Below are 24,294 nucleotides of genomic sequence, written 5' to 3' on the forward strand. Positions count from 1 at the left end.
TACACTAAGTGAGGATACTGGTCTTTGGCAGTCACCAAAAGTATACACTGCCTCGAAAGTTTACTGGTTGATAGTATGCAAATATTGACTGCTTCGAGTGCTGTGTTTAAAACGTTCTGTGTTTAAAACGTTCTGTTTTCCCGAAGCGCATAGAACGGTCCGGGAGCGTTTTTTCTCAGGACGAACGTGGGCAGATACCCCACGTTCGTCCTGCTCAACCAGGTGCGTATTTTTTTCAGTAAGAATGTGGGTAATTATCTGCCTGTTTATCCTGGAAAAAGAATACGCGTCCGGGGACCACCGAGGGATACTGAGTTTTAACCATAGCAAGAGTAAAATCAGTCAATGTGTGTTTCTAGCACCCTATTGATAATCTCGTACACGTAACGTTCGTACGCGCATTTTAAATACACAGATGCACAACTCATCGGGTTCGATGTGGGTAAAAAAGACGTCTGGGTACTGCCCGCACCATATTCTTTACATACTATTGCATGGCAAACTACTATCACACGGCCTGCTGCCGGGTATCTTGTAAAACTAAGACATATCATGTGACATGCTCTAAACCAATGAAAGGACAGAATTTATGTAAGGGGTGTTATAATTACCGATACAATCCTGCGGACAGAGTAGAGGAAACGACCGTTCCAGGCCATCACATTCCCGATCGGGGCAAGTTCCAAAGTCCGGCGAACATGTGGAGAAATCATAGCTGCGGAGGAAAGGAGATTCCTGCTGCCTCCATTTACAGACGCCGTCCGGGGAGCCGTAACCGCAATGACCTGTACATTCCTCCTCATACATGTGACTTGAGCAGCCGTTGTAATCTTGAAGTAATAATGAAATGATAATAACTAGACATAATGTGATATTTATTAACAATCACAGAGTGCAACGAGGAAAAAGAGTGTTGTTTATCCCTGATGCAAATTTAACATCTCTTATATCGTTTAATATTGATAGTACTGGGAATAGTGTGCTAACGCACAACGGTGATGTGTAAAAACCATAACCGCATCCGAGATGTTACGTTGTTCTGACCTCTTTCTCAAAAACTACGTTACTTCAGAGGGAGCCGTTTCTAAGAATGTGTTACAAGTAGTTACCAAGTAGGCCCAAGTTTGTATGCTAAAAATGTTTTTAAAGTTATTACAATAGTGTCCAGTGCCTTTAAACAGGATGTCGTTGGCTCAATTCCCACTCTGGTAACTTTTGTTTGTTCCACTCCAAATTAAAAACGAACATGTTATTTTCTATTACTCACCGAGTGTGCAGTTCGCCAGCCCTCCTGAAAAATAAAATAATAGGAACATAAATTATTTAGTCTATCGCTATCTTTTATGAAAGATGTTATTATTACTAACAAAGACTGAAAGTAAAATTTTGTAAACCAATATAACTTCAAATTAACACTTTATTTGAAAGCTACTTTTGGCAATCTTCACGACCGGAATTTCACCTTTGAGAGGACTAACTTTTTTTTTTGTCGTTACCGGCACTAAAGCTTCAGGGAACGGGGCACCATAAACAAGGCCAGAGGCACCAAGACCAAGACCATGGTATCGGAGGTCTTGGCCGGTCAGGCCTCTGTTTTTATAGGAGACTTTGGAACGCTAGGTGGCAGCAGACTTACCAGGTAAATGTCCATTGTTTACGTAGTTCTGAGCATGCGCATGTTACCGAGAACAATGAATTTTACCTGGTAAGTCTGCTGCCACCAAGCGTCCCGAAAGTCTCATATTCCAGGGTGTCCACCCAGGTGTTGACTCCCAAAAATGGCCGACCCTGTTAGTCGACGATGTAAAAGGAAAACCGTGCAATTTCGATGCATGTTTGTGTGGATCATTGTATTCTACTTGCACAACATCTTTCTACTCATATGCAAATTATAACAAACGGTTACACACGCTTTTCAAAGACCAACCCGACCGATCCAAGGCAACGTGTTCCCTCCAACTCACCAATTATCTCGACATTGATTTCCCATTCAGTTATAAACAAATCCTCCTCGATGCTGGCAAACTTTTTTATTTCTTTTGTGTGAGACGTGAGGCTGAGGTTTCTGAGGGGTGTGACGTCATTAAGGTAAACTATCCCGGATGTTTTGTCCACCTGAAGAAACTTGGGAAGCGAATCCTGGCCGTTAATAAATTCGCTCAGTGAGGTACTCATTGAGATGCACGGTGGAAGTTGTAACGTTGTAATCTGGTGATTGGGAAAACAAATAAAAACAGAAAAAGGTGGGAACTAGAAAAGAAGAGTTTTTTGGGGGAAACCCATGGTGTTCGGCTTTGCCAGGAAATAAAGGTCAAACAGGGTCACACTGTATACAATATAATATTATCTAGACTTGTCGTTACATCATGAAGTACAAATGTTCGTGTACGTACATAATAGTTATTATGTACGTACACAATGTCAAGAGTTTTTTTATTTCAGGTGGCGGAACTGCGCTTGTCTACAGGGCCCAATTTAATAGAGCTGCTAAGCACAAAGGTTTGCTTTGCATGACATTTTTGCCATTCAGGAAAGCAAACAAAAAACATCAACACTCTTGGTCAAAAAGTAAAATAAATGCAAAAATTATAATTGTTAAATGATTTCTTTCAACACAACACCCAGCTATGAAATGGTAAAGCCCTCCGCCGCCCTCGTGTAAACAACTCCTTATAAGGGAATGCTGTATTATACACAGGGGTACAAGCTCGCGTGTTACGCCCATGTTGTTAACACTTTTTACTGGTCATAAACAAATGTTTATACACACCCACGTGACGCGCTCTCCACCAATAGGAATAGCGAAACTGTCTGAGGTATTTATGCATTCGTAATAAATAGTAAACTCATTATTTCCTGGTAACATCATTCGGGCATACAAAATTCTTACTCTAGTATACTGCGCAGCACCACGGTGTAAGCTTGTGTTGATGACGACACGATGCTCCAACGATGCATGTATGTCTACATCAATTATTACTGTGACAACCTCCTTCTCTTGTGTTGAGTCACCCTTGCTCGTCGTATCGTTCCCCTCTTTAAGCTGTAGTGTAATTGTATGATGATCCACCATGTTACATGGCAGCATGCGGAGGAGGATGATCTCTGAAAATTGACACACACGAAGAAAAAAGTTAGAAATGTTAATTTACTCATTTAAAGGGAAGGTACACTATTGGTAATTGAGCCAAAGACCACTGTTCTCAACCGGTGTATCTCAACATACGCATAAAATAACGAACCAGTAAAAATCTGAGCTCAATTTGCCATCGGAGTTGGGAGAAAATGATGAAAGAAAAAAAAACTTGTTGGACGAATTTGTGTGCTTTCAGATGGGAATAAAAGACTTCTAGCTAGAAGTCTTTTAATATTTTAGTGAGAAATTACCTCTTTTTTCAAAAACTACGTTACTTCAGAGGGAGTCGTTTCCTACAATGTTTTATACTATCAACAGCTCTCCATTGCTAGTTACCAAGTCAGTTTTTAAGTTAATATTTGTTTTGAGTAATTACCAAACGTGTACCTTCCCTTTAAACAAATATAAAAGAAAAACCTGCAAGGGGTCAATACCTAGGTCTAGTCCAAGCCAATGCTGTTTTGCAGCAACACTGCCATTCTGTTTTCATACAAAAAGAGCGTTTTGAAGTTCAGTGTGAATCCGACCTACATCTTAAAGGGGCTGTGTCGTCATGATCAAAACTGGCGTGCGACTGAAGATAGTGTTATGAACTCTGAGTATTCTGGGAATGTTAAAGCACGTTGAGCGTCACTGGGTAACGGATATGAGCACTATATTAAACATGCTGTACACAAACACTGTCGTATAAAATAGTTTGAGGCTTTGATCATGAAGAGATTGTCCCTTTAATAATACATTATAAAATGATCAATTAGGGAAAAGTACATTATTTCGTTGTCGACAACAACCACACAGACGCACTTGTTAATATTGAGGTTATCATAATAATAACAAGTTTGACTTTTAACATTAATGCACTGAACAACTTGGAAATTGTCAAAGACCAGTATTATCATATGGTGTCTCCCAAGTGAAATAAAATCCTTGTTGCATTTGAGTGCTTACAGATGCCTTTCACAGGCTTCAGGCCTGAAGTCTTCGAATTTTTGAGTGGGAAATCACATCTTTCTCAAAGACTAATGTTACTTCGGACGAAGCCGTTCTCACAATGTGCTATACTATCAACCGTTGCTCGTTTCTCTACACTAAGTTTTTCTGTTTTTAGTAATTACCAATAGTGTCCAGTGTCTTTAACGAGATATTCTACGTCGCACAAATCCTCCTATTCTCTGGTGACAAGGAAATCAACAACTTACTTACCTCCGATTACTCTCCCGCCTGATGAGACTGTGGTTGCCATGGGCGACACCGTGTTGACACCGTAGGTATCATTGTGTTTTCCCGCCATCGTGACAGCGATTGTCTGCCACCTGATTGCGTCTGAATTATTCGAGCGGATCCACGCGACATGGTCGCCCTGAGAAGAGAAATGTATACGTAAACGGTGAATAGTAGTACACGATACACACATTGCTATATTATAGGGTGCGTTCGTTTAGCTTCCCTGGTCGACCCCGGTGTGGCGGGGTTTTTTTTTTCCAGGACGAACGTGGGTAGTTATCTGCACACGTTCGTCCTGGAAAAACAAACCGCCACACACCTGGGTCGATCCAGGGAAGCTAAACGAACGCACCCACAATTAACCACTTGGATTACGATTAAGCTCAATACCTTTGATTGAAAAATACACGCAAAACAAGTCATTGTGCCATTTTCAGATTGAGTATCTATCTAAAGTTACTCAACTCTATGCAACAATGGTGAGGTTTGTTTGTGCAACTTAACATGACCAATTGAGCCAAAATGTTTTATGTTGGAATACACCTAGCAAGTTACTTGTCTTTGACAGTAGACCTTATGCACATGACGTCATTTCAGTAGGGCGCCCTCACCTAGAGGTCAAAAGGCCAATCCTGTGCGCCGCGCGTACAAATCTGTGCGTTTCGATTGTTTCGTCCCCGTTTTTCCACTAAGATGGCCGCTGGATGACGTCAATGGATAAGGTCTATTCCCAAAAGGCTTACCCTGCCTTTCAGAATAAAAAAAATATATACCAACCCGTGATCGGTTTTCTCTAATGTTGACGTCATAATAGTCTGGAACCGCCTCTAGGTTCAGCAATATCTCGGCTGTTTGTGAAAGAGTCTGGTTGCTGCCTCCTTCTGCGTTTTCCATAGTGCACACAACGTTTATAGTATTCCTCCCATCTTGTAATGACGTAGGATGACGTAATAAAATTAATTCTGAAGTGTGGTTGTCGATGTAGAGCCAATCTCCAAAGTTTTCTGAAAGTTTTGAATTGGAATGTGGTTTAGTCTATTCATTTCTTGGTGCTTTAGCAAAACTAAAGAAAAGGATGATCCGTTTAGCCTAAAGAAGATCAAAACATTTTACAACTTTAAATAATGTCATGCGTTTCTGTTGACAATTATTTTCACAGGCCGTAACGTTACTGGGGACCCAGAGTTTTGCTAAACACTATTGACATTAACATTTGGCAAGGTTGAAACGGGTGACCATACACTGCAAAAACTTTGATTTGAAACTTTGCATAATGGAGGGTTAACTATTAAGAGCGGTTTGCGGTAACACCATGTTAATATCTCTTTTGGAGTAATGTTGGTTCCGAAAAGAACCGGTGGTTTACGACTAAACGTTCGGACAGTATGCTCTGATCGTCTTCAGGAGAAATGAAGACTGAAGACAACAAGAGCATACTTATCGAAACGTTGAGTCGTTAACTAACGGTTCTTTTCAGGACCAGCATTACTCAAATAATGGTATCCACATGGTGTTTACCAAAAACCTCTCTCAGTGAACGTACCAGTTAAAAAAGCGTATGTGAATGAGGCACTATTGGCATTCAAGCAGCTCGATAAGGATCGTAATGTTCCAAAGGCACCAAGTTCGGAGTCCGGTCTCAACCGGAACACATAGCGGGTAGAATCGAAACAGGTACACCGAGGCAAAACGTCTGTAACCCCCACCGTCATCCTAGCCTCGCCCGCAGCTACTCCACGCGGTCGTTCCCGTTGACTCCACGCCGAGATCTGCAGCGTGAAATTCCACCCTGAAATAGTAAAACTTTTAAAGTTAATTCCGAATAGTGCACGTTCTCTAGAGACTCTAAAATTATACCCGAAAGGACTGATCTTCGTTCTTGAAACACAAGGCACCAAGATTATGTTTCGGTTAACTCTACCATTCTCAGCAAACAATCTTTCCCGATGTGTTTGGGGGTTTTTTTTTCGTCTCCTATTCGGGTTTGTTTACCTCCAATACATTTTTAGGAAAAAAAAAACATCTTAGAAAAAGACAAAAACAAGTTTGAGGTGTTGTTTAAGACATCTGCAGGAAACCATCTTAAGGAACTCATTGCCAATTAGTGTGAACTTATCTCTCTATGTACACTTTGCTATCAATGAGGGCGGGTGTCCCAGGGAATTCCGCCCGCCTGAGATCCTTTCCCCAATTTTGGGAGATATATGGTGTGTTCGATTAGCTCCCCGGTCGACCCCGGTGTATGGCGTTTTCTTTTAAGAGGACGAACGTTGGCAAATAATTACCCACGTTCGTACTGAAAACAAAAAACGCCACACATCGGGGTCGACCCAGGGAAGCTAAACGAATTCACCCTACATTGGTTGGGGAAGGATGGTTCGAAAGATGGCGCTACACGGAAGTAATTTGTACAAAGTTCGTCGTACGCCTCTCTTAATATTCATGCATGACATCATAATTCTTACCGAAAAACGAGGCTATGGGGCACGTTCGCCGCCACCAATTGCAGTGGCTGCGCCTGTTAGCCTCAATTTGGGTTAGAATTTAATCGTAAACGCATGCATGAATATTAAGAGTGCGTTCGTTTAGCTTCCCCGGGTCGACCCCGGTGTGTTGCGAGTTTTTTTCCAGGGCGAACGTGTGCAGATAAAAACCCACGTTCGTCCTGGGAAAAAAAAAACCGCCACCCTAAGAGTTGCGTATGGGGGGGGGGCCAGAATATCCGGGGTGGGGGGAATCTCCGGGGCGGGGGGCAGAGTCTCCTATGCCATCATTTTGTAGGGTGTCATGGCCGGATGGTTTATAGCATCGAATTCAGTTTATTGTGGTAATCGGAGTAATCGGAGTAATCGGAGTAATCGGAGTAATCGGAGTAATCGGAGTAATCGGAGTAATCGGAGTGTGGGCTCGAATCAATTCGAATCATGACAATAATGGTGTCCTTGGCCAAAATGCTTTACCTTTAATTGCTTCTCTTCACCAAGGGATATGAATGGGTACAAGTTGAGTAGTTGATTTTGTGTTTGAAAAAAAAACCACTTGCGCCATACGGCAGCTAAGGGCTGTATACTTTCCAGGAAGATGAACAAGGTTTAAGGAATTATACTGGCCCAATGACCAGGGCACTAATTTAAAGCTTATTGAGACGTTATTGTGAAATGCGATAAGAATAAAAACTATATATTTAGAAACAACCTGTTAAATTTCCATTGGAATCGAACTGCTGTTGAAGGTAAATCTGTCCCGTTTCCTGGTCAATGGCGAACAACTCTTCGGCCTCCCTACTCAGAGCATTTGATTGGTCATCCACAGCCACTCGAAGTACATAAGAAGAGTTTTTATTGGAGAATGGTCGTGTGTAGATCTGTGCGATTGGTTCGTTAACTCGTAGGTCGGATGGTATTTTTGTTGAGTAAGAATCCATGGTGAAGTAAAAACTTGACCCTTCAGAACCTGAAAAAATAAACACAATCAAGAAGATGCTTGATAAATCATACAAACCAAGATAGGAAGAAACTATAAATAAAATGTAAACTTGCGGGTACAACCACGTGTAAACCTTTTTTGTTGGAGTGTTGGCTCTAAAAAAGAACCGGTATAGTCTCGACGTTTCTAAGAGTATATACTGCTCGTCTTTAGGGTAATGTGAATAGTTGTGGGTAAAAAACATCCGGCATTTCTGTACTTTTTGTATTTTTCTGATAACGGAAACCAAAGGTGCTGCTTATGTGAACTTTATATTTTCGCGGGCTGGTGATGTGATCCCTCCTGGAGACATTCTGTGCCATCCGTAGCATCCTGGTGTAGCAGCCATTGGTGGATTTGGTCATCGCCTTGTTGAGAGTCCAAGACTCACACACATACAGCAGGATGGTTTCTATTACCGCATGAAAGAATCTCAGCTTTAAACCATTGGGGAGCTGAGATGTCCAGATCTTCTTCATGTCATGGAGGACTTTCCATGCAAGCGCCTTACGGACTTTGATGTCTTTCTCTGTGCTCTGCATCGTGGAGCCGAGGTACTTGAAGTCGTCCACCTCCTTTAGTGATGAACCTCCTAAGGTCTTTTAGCGGAGCATGATCCCCAATGTTGTATACCATATACTCCGTCTTCTTGGCATTGAGATGGAGACCAACCTTCTCACACTCCGACTCAACTCTGCTGAGTAGCTCTTGCGCCTCTTTGATGTTGTCAGACAGTAGGGCTATACCATCTGCGAAGTCTAGGTCGGAGAGGGTCACTGGGCCGATTCTTCTAAACTTTCAAATCACCTGCCACGTGTGGACCAGATCTGGGCCAGCCATACATGGTTGCTCTGGGAAGAGAGAATACTGGTCTTTGACAATTACCAATGGTGACCAGTGTTTTTAACAGCCCCAGCTGGCACAAGGGTAGAGTTGTCTGACAACTGGTGATTTTTCGTTTAAGACACAGCCAGTTTCATTTCATTTTGCTGCTCTCTCAAGTAATTTGAAACATGCAGATTCCAGTGTGCTATGAAATTGAACCTTTTGCAGTTGTACTAGGTCAGGTGGGGGTATAACCCAAGTTGTCAAATAGCAAATTTGTGATCCAGATCGAAGGAGGTGAGATATTGAATGGGTTTATACTTGGCAGCAATATTGAAAGTGATCGATGGCCTGCTTTTCCAAGTGGTACACTTGCACTCCTTGACCATAACAATATATATTAAAGGAACACGTTGCCTTGAATCGGTCGAGTTGGTCTTTGAAAAGCGTTCTATAACCGTTTGTTATAAAATCGGTATGGTTAGAAAGATGTTGTAAAAGTAGAATACAATGGTCTACACAAATATGCCTCGAAACTGCGTGGTTTTCGTGTTACCTCGTCGACAAACACGGTCGGCCATTTATGGGGGTCAAAAACTTGACCCCCATAAATGGCCGACCGTGTTAGTCCGCGACGTAAAATGAAAACCGTACAATGTTCAGTGCTACTTGTGTGGATCATTGTATTCTACTTTTAAAACATCTTTCTAACCATATGCATTTCATAACAAACGGTTTCAAACGCTTTTCATAGACCAACTCGTCCGATCCAAGGCAACGTGTTCCTTTAAGAAGCCATTATTGTGACTCTAAGTGACTTAAAGGTAATATATTGGCAAATACGTTTTTGTCTTCTTATGGCGGCCATCTTGAAAACCCAAGATGGCCACTACATAAAAGAAAGAAAGCACTGCTGCTCTTCTAAATGGTACAGTTGGATTCCTTGACCATGAAAACGTATATTAGATGGTCACCATAATTGTAATTGTGATTGTAAGTGATTTAGGTGCGATATTGATAAAAAATATGGGTTTTCTTCACATGACGGTCATCTTGAAAACCCAAGATGGCCGCCATCCAAAACAAAGAAGGCTCTGCTGCTCTTCTGAGTGGTACAGTTAGATTCCTTGAACATGTAAATGTATATTTGGTCACCATAATTGTGATTATAAGTGATTTAGAAGGTGAGATATTGATAAAATATGTGTTTTCTTCATATGGCGGCCATCTTGAAAACCCAAGATGGCGGCTATTTAAAAGAAAGAAGGCACTGCTGCTCTTCCGAGTGGTACAGTTGGATCCATTGACCATGGAAATATATATTTGGACACACTATTTGTGATTCTATGTGACTTTGGAGGCGAGATACCGGTAAATATGGGTTTTTCATATGGTTACCATCTTAAAAATCCAAGATGGCCGCCATACAAAGGAAATAAAGCACTGTTGCTTTTCTAAGTGGTAAAGATGTGTTCCTTGACCATGGAAATGTATATCTAGACACCATAATTGTGATCCTAGGTGACTCAGGAGGTGAGATACTGGCAAAAACAGGTTTTTAAATGGCGGCCATCTTGGATTTCCAAGATGGCCGCCATAATACGTCTTGGTGAGGTGGTTCCTATCAAAAATGCAAAGCTTAGGTATTAAGGAACACGTGGACAAAATTTGGTGCTTTTGTCCGGAACGTCCACATCCATCTCAAATATGGTCATAAGCTGCCTGACTAATAGACCAAATTTGCCTCAAACAAGGCTAAAAGCCACTCTTGTTTAAAGCTACAAGAAGATAAATTATTGTTACCGCAAACTCTTCTATATATAAATTATTCAATAAGAAAAGAACTCAGGGGAGCTGAAGGTAGGAAATGAAATTCCTCTTAAAACCGTCTAGATTTTCTCTTTGCTCCCCACGGTAGGACTCGACACTCCGCTGATCAGAAACCTTAGAGACCATTGCTTTAAACCACTCCGCCATGCTCAACATGTAGCGCAAGCTTCTTAATTTTGAATCTATACTTCTAACGACGTTCAATTTAATCCCAGTTTTGCCTGGGGATGGATTTCGGTCTCCCCGGATGGTAAGCCTCGCTTTGAGACTGGTTAGTGTGTGAAAAGCAAATCTTACTGGACACCTTTGGTATTTGTCAAAGACCAGTAGAGTATTCTCAATAGGTGTATCCCAACATAATGCCCAAATAACAAACCTGTGAAACTTTTGACTCATCGTAGTTGCATAAGATGAAAGAAAAAAGTCCATTGTTTCACAACTAATTTGTGTGCTTTCATATGACTAAAACAGGCCGCAGGCCTGAAGTCTTTTAATTACAGTGAGCAATTACCTCTTTCCTAAAAACTACGTAACTACGTTTTATTTTTTTTTTACAAAATACGTTTTACGCTTACAATTATTTGGAGTAACTACCAATAGTGTCAGGTGCCTTTTAAGATTGACGTTATAAAAAGGCAATTTCATAAGAGTAAAAAATGTCATCCGCATTCAGGATGTAGCTGTTTGATTTCTCCTAACGACCGTGGCAGAATCCTGTTTGCTCAAATCAGCCAAAACACTTAGGATCTTCTTCAACCTGAGTCCTGGCCCTGTTCTTTGGAAGCAAATTCAACGCTCCTTTACTACTGACGACCGACCGATACAGTGGTTGTGTATTTTGAAGAGACCTTTCTCAGAAAAAGGACGCAAGAGGGCGACGGTGCCTGTAAATAGAAATTGTTTACAGCTGTATAACTCAGTATAACTGGCATCAACACCATTATTTCTGTCCTGTCCTGGCTCCTCGCTTGTATGCTTAGCGTCTTGGTCCAAGACGTCACTATCTCAAACACGTAACATTACGTAACGTAACGTAACGTAACGGCGCGCTGCCAATGGTAGCGAGAATAGACTAATGCAAAGCTTGCATGCGATATAGTGCGCTGCCCACAGTAGCGAGAATAGACTTGCGCAAAGCTAACGGACGATACGGCGCGTTGCCCATAGCGAGAATAGACTTGCGCAAAGCTAGCCGCCGATACGGCGCGCTGCCCATGGTGTCGAGAATTGACTTACGCAAAGCTAGCCGCCAAAGCGGCGTGCTGCCCATGGTAGCAAGAATAAACTTGCGCAAAGCTAGCCGCCGAAGCGGCGCGCTGCCCTTGCATGGTTGCGAGGCTGGTAAACATTGCAAAGGTCTTGAAACCAAGACTAATGATTGGCCCGAAGGTTGATAAACTATGAAACGACTCGTTGAAAAAGATCGATTGACTAAAAGTGGATTCAACGAGCGCCCTCCGGCGGCGATGGTGAGGTAATTAGTAAAAGCATCATAAAGCAAGGGTTAGTATAAGTATTTCTTATTCCGATGAAGGGATGGGGCAAGCCCGAGGGGGAACAAGGCTAGAGATTTCCGGAATTCTCGGGTCAGAATTGATTTATGACAAAGAGAATCACCACAGGACATCATGGTGTAGCATGAGCCGTATACTCTGAACACAACGGGCATAGATGAAGTGTTGAAACTTCATTGTAAACCAATCTCTTCTTAAAGATGTCTGATGTTATAGTAGTGCGATAAAAGAGGAAAGTTGGTTTGACATTGGACATTTGACATTTATGGCATGGGCTTGTACTTCGAATGTGAATGTGAATGTTTAATATCGAAAGTAGAAAATAGACATTGGGTGTAAAAATCATTTGTAAGCTTGAAATATCGAAATAGCAAAAAAGACATTCGCTGTTCAAACGTGAATGTCCAATGTCAACAGTCGAAGAGTAGCAAAGTAGAGATATTCATGTCAAAATGTGAAAATCAAACTAATTTTTTTATGCCTATGATTTTGTTCACCGAACTCGGGTAAGTATTGAGTATACAGTGCTAACACACATCGGTTTATATGGGGGGAAAATAAAATTATGACTTTTTCATATTACGAAACAGTGTTGATAAAGTGTTGAGCTACACACTGCTCAGTCTCGCATCATTTTAAGTGTATAGTTATTGAATCGTTGAGTCTATGTTTACACTAAACAGACCACGTTTACTTTTACGTTTAAACTAATGTTTACGTTTAATTTTACGTTTATGTTTACGCTTACGTTTACGCTTACGTTTACGTTTACTTTGACGTTTACGTTTGCGTTTACATTGACGTTTACGTTTACGTTTACGTTGGTAACTCGGCAGGATAGTTAAGTGAGGATGTTATAAAGCCAAGGTTGTTTGATTTTTTTATTGAAAGCAGTTCGGACAAAAAAGTTCTAGAATAACCCAAACTTGCAATAAACCACTAAATAAAACTTCCCAGTTCCACAGTTTGTGTTTTCGATTTTGCAATTTGCACAACAAGCACGACTAAACTTTGACAATTCATATCTAATTTTTTGGTAACAGGTGTAAATAAAAAAAATAAAAAAATACAACCTTAACGGATATGACGTCACAAAAGGTCCCGAAATAAATGATAAAAATTTGTCCACTTTGCCTTATTATTTTTTATTTTTAGTTTTAGTTTTAGGTGGATATGACGTCCAAAAAGTCCCGAAACAAATATTAACATATATTATGAGCAAGTCATGCGAACAGTTTCCAATCCACCCCATCGCCTTCTTCCTGTCTCATAATTCCCCCTGAATGAAGTGGAAAGTAAAAGCTTGGGTCAACTAAAGTTTGTTTGGCTTTTGATGCTTGACCATCCTCAGCCTATTTCAGGGATAGCTCCGGCAATTGCACTTTCCTAAGACCCCCACGAACCCTGCCCCAGTTATTAAGTAGGTGTACTGCCGGCAAATACCAACATGTGATGTTGTGTGGAGGAAGAGCAAATCATTGTTTTGTTTTGTTTCTTCCCTCGTTCCCAAACGCAATGCATGAAACGTTCCCATGGGAACGCCGTTGGGAAAGCCGGCGTCGAAGAGCAATTTCCAAGAGCAAACACATTTTCTATGAAATTTGAGACTCTGTGTCAGGAAGACAAACCACGCGAGTTTTAAAACAGAACCGAGTCACGTATTCTAGTGGTCTTTTTATGCGCGCCAAAACTCTGCGTGTAAGTGTAAATAACATTTTTCGATGTAAGTTATAGTTGTACGTCGATCCTACGCAGGGGATGAAATACGTACTGCTGTGAGCCCGGTACAATAGGCATTATTGTTATTAGAATTGAGATATTTGCCATCAATCAACCTATCCAAACAGTGGAATAATCAAAGCCATGAAAAACAATCTCCATCCAGTTTATTTGCATAGACATTGTGTTTGCTTATAATTGATTTACTTTAAACATTCGCTATCGATTACATGAATGCGTCTTGATTGACTATGTTAATGAGTGATGCTCATTCGGAATGTATTATGTTTCCCAATTCAGCCAAGATAGTCACATTAAACTGCTCATATATTCCTCAGTATATGAAACCCTTATCCATTTCGGGGGGGGGGGAGACCACATACAATGATGCATTCCTCGTCCTTCGGATGGAACGTAAACCCGCTGATCCCGTGCGTTGTGTAATGCACGTAAAAGATCTCAGTAACACTTTTCGCTTTAAGAGAAGGGGTTCGCTTAGCTGTTCCTGGTTGTGGCTGATGAATGCGACGAAGCACCTTATATAAGATGCTAAACAACTGGGTCTCAGAATTCATTACTTCAATAACCTATCAATAACCTATCTACCTAAAAATATATATACTAAGCGCATTGAATACCTTGTTGATAGATTAATACGTGGGTATTATCAAACAATAGCGAGTTTAGTTTTGGAAGAATTTTCATGAAAGTATCTGCTTGATAGAGCTAAAAATTAAGAAGTGTAGTTCAAACAAGAACAAAAGTATATTGGACAAAAGGCTTAGCAATGTAGAACAAAGGAGAAGGGTTCTAACACAAACTGAAATCGTGTTGATGCAAAGCTTTAATAAAAAATACAGAACGAGGTTAATGCTGATACCAAAGCTACAAATAAAGAAGAATGGTTCTAACAAGAACTGAAGACTAATATTCGTAGAAAGCTTCGCTATGCAGACCAAGGTTAATGGTTTAAACACCATGCTTCAAATAAAGAAGCACGGTTCCAAGAATAACCATCATCTTCTTTAAGACACACACAGTCTTGATGTGTCTAACAGATGCACCGCTCAGTATTTTTTTAGTGTGGCGTGTCTTCAAGTTAAGCAACAGTGATGTATCAGAATAATCTCTATGGACTCTTTCGTTCCATTGAATAGTTCGTCATAGTTATGATTTGTTAGCTGAGTACTACGGATTTCCCGAGGTGCCAATGTACTAGCTAATATGCATGTGAGAGTTATTCCCGGATGGTGACAAGTCGGTGGCTCTTCCGGCACTCCGTATGTGACTCCGAGTGTGTTTGCCAAGACATTTGCAATAATACTAATTTGACGTGGCTGGCATTATCGGGAATGTAATTTACCCAGAAATTAAAACCGCCACTATAACATTAAAGGAACATAACAGGACCAATAGAATTGGTAAGACAAAAACTCTTCTCTAATCTAATAGATGTTAAATTTGCATCGTTGATTAACGAGTATCATTTTAGGTTTTACCCATATACACCGGTGTGTGTTAGCACCGTTTACTCAATAATTTCCCAAGTCTTGTGGAAAAAACACAGGCATATTACTCGTGTGGGATTCGAATTCACGACCTTTGATATTGTCACAGCTATACATAAAACTTACACGATTTATTGATGATGATAGCAGAGATACTTCTATCTGAAATGGCATTTTTGATGAGAAATAAATTAATTTCCCATTTTGAGTTTATCGCTCAGTGGGCGTTTCATTCATTTTTTTTTATCGATCTCATGCAAAATATGTTACTGGTTTTCAGTATGTTTTCGTGACCCACACGGCCGATTTGATCTCAAACTTCTTCAGATTTGTCAATTTATGTACAAATTGCTTACACTGCCATCAACTATTTTGCCAGCAAAAACCAATTCTGTACACGTTCCTTTAAAACTTCGAAGAAACATTGCCTCAAGGCGGGGAAAAACTCTAGACACAAAATCTTCGCATTAGTACTCCCTATCCTCCAGCAAATTAATCAACTAAAGTGGAAAGAATAATACCTTCTATACACAAGAGGAGGTTTTTCTGAAAAAAACATATTTGGCTAGAAGGGTTGTCTGTTAATCTACACGTGGTGTTTGCAACGACGCAGTTGGCAAACACTCAAGGAATGTATACTACAGCAGATGAGACACATACAGTTTGCAAAACAAAATAGAGTCCGTGAAATAACTTGTGGAAATAGAATCACAATGGGCGCTAAAGCTTCAAGAACTAATCACAGACTTTAACAAAACATCCACATCTGGTATTTGCAAGCAGGGTGGTTGGTGTGATACACACTCCAAAAAATGTGCAGCACATAGACACAGTTTTCTATTTTTTATTCAAATAAAAGCTTCGTGAAATAATATCGAAGATGGCGCTAAAGTTTGAAGAACAAATCGTGTTGCAAGCACGATGGCTATAGTGGCACACACTCAAGGAATTTACATAGCCACAGTTTCCAATAAAAAACAAACAATCGAGAACTAATTTGTATAAATAAAATCAAAAGTGGCGCTAAAGTATGAGGAACAAATCACAGCCTATAACAAATATTTACATGGGCTTCGGAAACTGTTTGATTTGCACATCATGCCACGACGTTTGACAGCAAAAGCAAGTCCTTGAGATAATTGTGTTTGAATAGACTCCAACTGTACGTCAGGTATTTTCCTGATCAGATTTTGAACTCCGAAGATGGTTTCAACGTTTTGAATATATAGTAGTAGGCTACTTTTTCAAAAAGCTTTAGACACAGAGCCACGGTCAATTCAGTTTCAAAAGGCTGTCTACGCAGACAAAAATTGTCTAGCAATTGTCTGCTAAGCAGATATGAGCAGGATACCAGTCACGATTTGTACATGAGACAAAGTAATTTGGCTGGTAACCCTATTGCTTAACGATTGTTTGATTAGCAGAAATGAGCAGGATACCAGTCACAATTTGTGGATGTGATACAGTAGGTATGGTAACCTTATTCTGGTAACCGTAATTTTGTTAACTATTTGTTTTTAGTGTTTAAGCAGCTCTATGAAATTGGTCCCCAGAAAATTTAGCACAGAAAATCCCGACTTGAGTTGCTATCAAAATCCATGTATCTAATATTGTGGGAGTGACAACTATAGGTCAGTCAAAGTTGATTCTGTTCCAATTCTAAAACCAACTTAATGCACTTCTAATAACGGGAGACAGAACTGTGTCTCGGAATTTAAGATAAACGCGAATCTTAAGGCTTTGCCATGGTAACGGATGGGCTCTGACCCAAAAAATCCTAATCTTAGTCAAGTCAATACGCATCAGCTATCCTAAATATAGCATCATATAATACCTTGAAGAGCAAACGTAGCCTTCTTTCTTCGGATCAGATTATGAGGTCTGTTCGTCTCTCACACTTTGCTTGATCACGCTGTAAATCACTTTTATCGCGTTTGGAGAACTTCAAACGACGGATATAAGCACGGGGGTTTCAACCCTTCCATAGTGAACTCCCTGAAGAGTTCAAACAATCGCTGGATCGGGTAAAGACGTGACAAGATTCATGGGGGTCCCAAGAACTAATCAAAATTGTGGCTTTACGCTTAAACGCTTCCCATCCTCAATTTGCCTGTGTGTATTAGTTTAAACGAATGTAGTGATTAATTACGTCAACATCAAGAGTCTTGTTTTCACAGCCCGTTTTCTTCTTCTATTTTCTCCTCCTCTACGTAATTTGTCCTGCTGGTTAATAGATGATCTGAAGTTCAATGTTTGATGAACAATTTCATGAAAAATCAAAATGTAAGAGATAATTCTTGAGAAACTCACATAAATTTGTACGGAAAGGGTACAAATACACCTTTTGTATGTAACATTCTTACCTGGCGGTTTGCGTTTTGTGTTCGTTAACCTTGTTACTGTGGTATCTCTAAAAACCAACTGCTTCTCCATATCACATACACTCTTAAAATTGCTTAGATGTAGAAAAAAAGAGAGCTATTCCTATAGGTTTATTCCACATACTGCATCTTTTTGGAACTCCCTGCCTGTTCCACGTTTTCCTCCATGCAACATCTAGACTGGTTTAAGATGGATATTAATTCCTACCTTCAGCTCCCCTGAGTTCTTTTCACAATAAATATATTTTCTTTTTTGTACCCCAATACCAAAAGTGGCGTTTAGCCTTGTTTGAGCAGAACATGCATAACAACAAATAAAACAAAAGGGGTAAGCGTTGATAACATGTGACAAGTTATTTATTTCCACTGTTTCCTAAAAATTTGTAACCCCGATGGGGAAATCAAAGACCATGATATCCTAGACTAGACTGTTCCATATATCTAAGAGGGGAGGCATTAATTAAGTTATGTATTCCGTGCGTTGTCCGTGCATGGCATTCGATATATGTTTTTCGTTTCAAGACGGCACAATCAATCAAAATCCATTCATTGGCAAAACAAAGGAACAGTCCGGCGAAACAGACCATGCAACATCAAAATACCATAGGATACATTTAGGACAAGTCATCATATTATACCACAATGATTGTCAAAAGGTTATTCGTGTATGTACTTGAAAATTATGTTAATGTTCTCAATATCACAAAATAAATTCACATATGGGGTATCTAACCTACTAATAGAACCACTAACGTCACTATGTACTGTTACCTGCATCATTATCCTAAGCTTTAAATCCCATCATTACAACATTCAACTTGCATACAGTGCCAAACGTCTTGTGACATTTTGATTTGCATCTTCGATTTATCTTCCAGATCATTTCTGTTCTTGTTATAGAAGTTTGATGGCGCTATGTCATGTCCAATAGCGCATCATTGGTTTCCCCAAGGAGTTGCTGAGACAGAGGTAATCCTTCTGTTAATGGTTTTATCAAGATGCATGGATGTTATGCTCGCCCCCGTAAAACAAATACACAAGTCTTTCCTTAAACTGCACAATGAAATAGAAAAATGTTTTGTAAGGTGAAGTTACGGTCATAGATTGGTTAGCGTCGGCGCAATTCTTATTTATCGGCAAAAACAAAATTCAAAGAAAGGTACAATAAATGGCAGTTTCCTTTGAAAAGGGGTAAAAATTTGGTGAGAAAGTTACTGATGCAGAATCCCACTGTTACTGTGAGTTTTGTTGTGGGTTTTTTTTTTTTTTTGAGGTGGTTTCGCCTCCGTGAAGAAACAACTTAAGTTCTTCCCCAAATGCCACTAGCATTGAAAGGTCCTGTAAGTTTGAGTTTAGGGTCGTATATTGGTTATTGTCAGTGCAATGGTGATTTATTGGCAAAATTATAAAGAAAGGTACAATGACAGTTTCAACTGAATACAGTGACTATTTGGTTAGAAAGATATAAACTGAGGCAGAGATAATTTCACCGTTAATGGTTTATTATCATGGTACCTAGATGATTTTTCCGACCGTGTTGGCTCCATGTTCACCAGGGCCCAATTTCATGGCTCTGCTTACCGCCGAATTCCGCGCTTACAATCACGATTCCCCGCTGCGGTGCTAGCGCCGAATTTCTGCGCTAGCCATGTAAGCGTATGAATGCCTAGTAACGTTGAGTACGCACGCGCAGAAGCCAGAATCTGCCGCTAACCCGTCAAATACGCTTGCCGTAAGCACAGAATTCCCTGCTTCCGTAAGCGCCGATTCTGTGCTTACGGTAAGCAGAACCATGAAATTGGGCCCTGGTCTGTTACTAAATTTGTATGATCAAATTTTGTGTTCAATACATGTTATCATCCCCAACTGCAACAAAAAAATAGCAAGACAAAGAAGGCAACGATTAAAAGATTTGTCCAGATTTTTGAAAAGCAAACGTGAACAAGTGTGTTTTAAGTTTTTGCTGGAAGAGGGTGATGTTGTGTACCTAATGTATGCTGTATTCCGGAAGTGAGTTCCAGAGTCTAGGTGCTTGTTTGAAAACATTGGTTTTTGTCAGCGCAATTTTAACAATAGAAGACAAACAAATACACTTATTGTGTGCTCTTACTCATCGGATAATGTTACAAAGCGCTGAACAGAGTCCAGAAACCTAACCAAATAATGCAATTTAACATGTATACCTGTCATTGTTTAAAATAATGAGTTTTCAGAGCCGTCTTAAAAGCATCAAATGAAGGGGGCAGTGATTGTGCTATGGGAGCTCTTTCCAGAGTCGATGGAGATGTTCTGCCTGGATGTTGATTTATAGCCAACAGTATACAATTGTTTCACGCTGTGACGGGGTCCATGGCGTTTTGTACACCCGAGGGGGGAAATGGCACCCGAGGGGAAGCCGAGGGTGCCATTCTCCCCCGAGGGTGTAAAAAACCCATGGACCTCAATCACAGCGTGCAACAATTGTTTTGTTATACCTTGGTAACATTAATATTCCTCTTCTTGAAATTCCGTTGTTATCTTCAAACATTACTACGAAGGAGTATTAATTGTTTAATAAGCAGACGAACAAGAAACAATTCCTGATTGTTCCCTCGAATCAGCATGTGTTTCGTACACAGCGCTGGAAATCGACCAACACTGGGAACGGTCAAGGTGATGTACACCAGTGTACATCACTTTTCATGTTACCCGACCCCAAGCCATGTAACATGCGTTTTTGTTGCACGTCACGTGATTGGTTCTCGACCAATCAAACTTCACAGTTTGTTACCGAGGTATAACGAGCGTTTTTGTTGCACGTCACGTGATTGGTTCTCGACCAATCGAACGTCACGGATTGTTACTGAGGTATAACAAACACTGTTGGTAATTGTCAAAGATCCAGTCTTCTCACTTGGTGTATCTCAACATATTCATAAAATAGCAAACCCGTGAAAATTTGAGCTCAATCGGTCGTCGAGGTTGCGAGATAATAATAAAAGAATAAGCACCCTTGTCACACGAAGTTGTGTGCTTTCAGATACTTGATTTCGTGACCTCAAATTCTAAATTTGAGGGCACGAAATCAAATTCGTGGAAAATTACTTCTTTCTCAAAAACTACGTCACTTCAGAGGGAGCTGTTTCTCACAATGTTTTATACTATCAACCGCTCCCCATTACTAGTTACCAAGTAAGGTTTTATGCTGATAATTATTTTGAGTAATTACCAATAGTGTCCACTGCCTTTAATATGTGATAGTTTCAGCTGTGTACAATGGTTACTTATTTAGAAAACAGCAAGAACACTTTCATGTTTTTTTTTTTTACAGAATGTCAAATTAATCCATTCACGTTGTGCGAGGCGACAACGGGTACCAACCGCATCTTTTGGCCGCATCATTCGCGAACGGATACCCCGAACCTTAAAGGAACACGTTGCCTTGGATCGGTCGAGTTGGTCTTTGAAAAGCGTTCTGTAATCGTTTGTTGTAAAATGTATATGGTGAGAAAGATATTGTAAAAGTAGAATACAATGATCTACACAAATATGCCTCGAAATTGCGTGGTTTTCTTTTTACCCTGTCGACTAACACGGTCGGCCATTTATGGGAGTCAAAATTTTGACTCCCATAAATGGCCGACCGTGATAGTTCGCGACGTAAAAGGAAAACCGTGCAGTTTCGAGTGATACTTGTGTGGATCATTATATTCTACTTTTAAAACATCTTTCTAACCATATGCATTTCATAACAAACGGTTTTAAACGCTTTTAATAGACCAACTCGTCCGATCCAAGGCAACGTGTTCCTTTAAGGAATCAGAGAAACGATTTTGCACGCATCGTTTCTCACTGATTCAAATGTGTCGGGGTGATAAATTATCCAAACCGTATTATTTATTAAGGGGATTATTTCTCAAGATAGTTTGAACTATATCAACAGCTGTAGTGTTTCTTGAAAAGTAATTTTTATTGTCATTAATTGTTAGAGTATTTACCAACCTTTGACCCGAAATACTTCATTCCCGACTCCTTGTGTGAGGTAACTAAAAGCACACACACACAAACATGTGCAACAAGGGTGATTTTTGTTTCGTCATCAATCTCATGCATCTTCGATGACCTAATGGGCAAATTTTTCACAGATTTGATATTACGCATGTCAAGTATGATTTTAAACTTTGCATGGTGGAAACACGATGTGGAGAGTTTTTCGGTAACACCTTGTAAAGACTATATCTCTAAAATAAATGAGTTTTCAGAACCGCCAGAACTCATTTAGAGATAGTAATTACATGGTGTTACCGCAAACCTTTCTACGTGCATTTGTTGGGATACACCAAATGAGACTAATGGTCTTTGACAATATTACCAAATGTGTCCAATGCCTGTAAGTAACAAATCTGATGTATAAAAATGAAAGCTATCCATTGTTGCGACAACCAATTTCAACACTAGTATAAAGTAGCCACTAATTGTGTAATAAAAAAACAATATGCAAAGGCCTTTTATCAGTCATCTCGTTGTTTTCGTGTGTGATTTCTACTGTTAAAGACACTGGACACTATTGGTAATTGTTAAAGACCAGTTTTCTCACTTGGTGTATCTCAACATATTAATGAAATAACACACCTGTGAAAGTTTGAGCTCAATTGGCCGTCGAAGTTGCGAGATAATAGTGAAAGAAAAAACACCCTTGACACACGAAGTTTTGTGCTTTAAGATGCTTGATTTTGAGACCTCATAAGTTCTAAATCTGAGGTCTCGAAATCAAATTCGTGGAAAATTACTTCTTTCTCGAATACCATGTCACTTTTGAGGGAGCCGTTTCTCAAAATGTTTTATACTATCAACCTCTCCCCATTTCTCGTCACCAAGTAAGGTTTTATGCTAATAATTATTTTGAGTAGTTACCAATAGTGTCCACTGCCTCTAATTTGCGAAGTATAACCTCAGCCTGACCTTAGTCAATGCCAGTGTATTTCCAAAGCCCTTCTCAAGCAAGCGACTAAAAGCTTGCATTTTGACAGGGTACATGGTACACACACACCGTTACGTAGGCGTCACTTTAACGCAACATGGTGCCATCTCACCCGTCAAAAAAACCCAACAATCTTTCCCTTTTAAAAGCAAACCTAATTAACGCAACTTCGCAAGACCCTTTAAAGTCCTCGAGAAACGACACAACAGCCACAGGGCTGGAAATGCCAGACGTTTCAACAAAGTAAAAACACTTGACTGTGTGCTCTTGCATCTTAATATCATTTTATTAGCTACCTCTAAAAAAATATGCAAGGTAATCAACTTGTTTCAAGAAGATGTTTCAGAATTGGAGACGGATGTTTTGCAACAATAATCACAATTTGGAGACAGACAAGCTAAGAGTATGAAGAGTCGAGAACTAGCTGTCTCTTTGATTTGTTACTGTCATTATAAAGTCAATATTGTTTGCCTACTTCTATTTCGCTATTATTTAACGTCGTGACTAAATCGAATCCTACATCGTTAAAAACTCCATTCACAAATACCTCAGACATTTTCGCTATTCCTATTGGTGGAGGGCGCGTCACGTGGAGGTGTATAAACGGTTGATAATGACCAGCTGGACCCTGATTATAACCGGTTAGTCTTAGTGCAAGACGTTTCTTGTTACGGATGCAGGTGCTGTCGGTGAGTTGGCTGCGCTGTATGTGAAAAGCAAACGAGATAGTCTTGCACCAAGACTAATACGCGCATGAAGGAATCCTGAAACTGTCGGAAATAGGCGTCTAAGTCAAATCAGTGCAACACACAGACGTACACAGCTCAAGCACGTCGGAAACGGAAACGTTTTACACAATTTCTTATTTTTATCACGCCTTTTAACCAAACAGGCATTCATGAATGGGAATAAAAGAGTAGTGACTCTCTCTTAAACGGCCTTCGACTCGGGTCTTTATCACACGGCAACGACCCTGCCTGTTTTAAACGGTCGTTAAACAGCTCGTCGCTACCCTTTCATTCCCTTGTTTAAATATTCATGAATTAGTGATTCAAATAAGTTACCACAGCTCGTCAACTGATAAGGGATGTGGGTTTACAGACATAGTTCCTTTTTTAACTTAAACTAATCAGTCATAAAACTGAAAATGAATGTAATTTCCATAAAAATAATATACCAACGGCAAAAGGCATGTCTCAGCATATCTGAGTTGCTGTCATTGTTTTCCATTGTCTGAGTTGCTTTCATTGTTGTCTATGCCCGAGTTGCTGTTTACTGTTGTCCATTGTCTGAGTTGCCGTCATTGTTGTCAATGTATGAGTTGCTGTCATTGTCGTCAATGTCTGAGTTGCTGTCATTGTTGTCAATGTCTGAGTTGCTGTCATTGTTGTCAATGTATGAGTTGCTGTCATATTGTCAATGTCTGAGTTGCTGTCATTGTCGTCAATGTATGAGTTGCTGTCATTGTCGTCAATGTCTGAGTTGCTGTCATTGTTGTCAATGTCTGAGTTGCTGTCATATTGTCAATGTCTGAGTTGCTGTCATTGTCGTCAATGTATGAGTTGCTGTCATATTGTCAATGTCTGAGTTGCTGTCATTGTTGTCAATGTCTGAGTTGCTGTCATATTGTCAATGTCTGAGTTGCTGTCATTGTCGTCAATGTATGAGTTGCTTTAATTGTTTTCCATCGTCTAAGAAGATATCATTGTTGCCATGTATGAGATGTTTTCGT

The 24,294-nt window shown here is 40.1% G+C and overlaps 1 protein-coding gene across 1 annotated transcript in view; it reads right to left on the reverse strand.

The window, feature by feature from the left end:
- Positions 1 to 24,294, reverse strand: part of LOC139953215 (proto-oncogene tyrosine-protein kinase receptor Ret-like) — an 88,302-nt gene that overhangs the window by 16,750 nt on the left and 47,258 nt on the right. Inside the window, exons 2-9 of the mRNA XM_071952674.1 lie at positions 7,556 to 7,813; positions 5,904 to 6,149; positions 5,138 to 5,364; positions 4,340 to 4,496; positions 2,891 to 3,105; positions 1,965 to 2,208; positions 1,268 to 1,291; positions 612 to 830 (exon numbers count right to left, since the gene is read on the reverse strand). Of these exons, the coding sequence (XP_071808775.1) occupies positions 612 to 830; positions 1,268 to 1,291; positions 1,965 to 2,208; positions 2,891 to 3,105; positions 4,340 to 4,496; positions 5,138 to 5,364; positions 5,904 to 6,149; positions 7,556 to 7,813 (1,590 nt within the window). The remainder of the gene's footprint in view (positions 1 to 611; positions 831 to 1,267; positions 1,292 to 1,964; positions 2,209 to 2,890; positions 3,106 to 4,339; positions 4,497 to 5,137; positions 5,365 to 5,903; positions 6,150 to 7,555; positions 7,814 to 24,294) is intronic.

Source organism: Asterias amurensis, chromosome 21, assembly GCF_032118995.1.
Source record: "Asterias amurensis chromosome 21, ASM3211899v1".
Taxonomy (NCBI): Eukaryota; Metazoa; Echinodermata; class Asteroidea; order Forcipulatida; family Asteriidae; genus Asterias; species Asterias amurensis.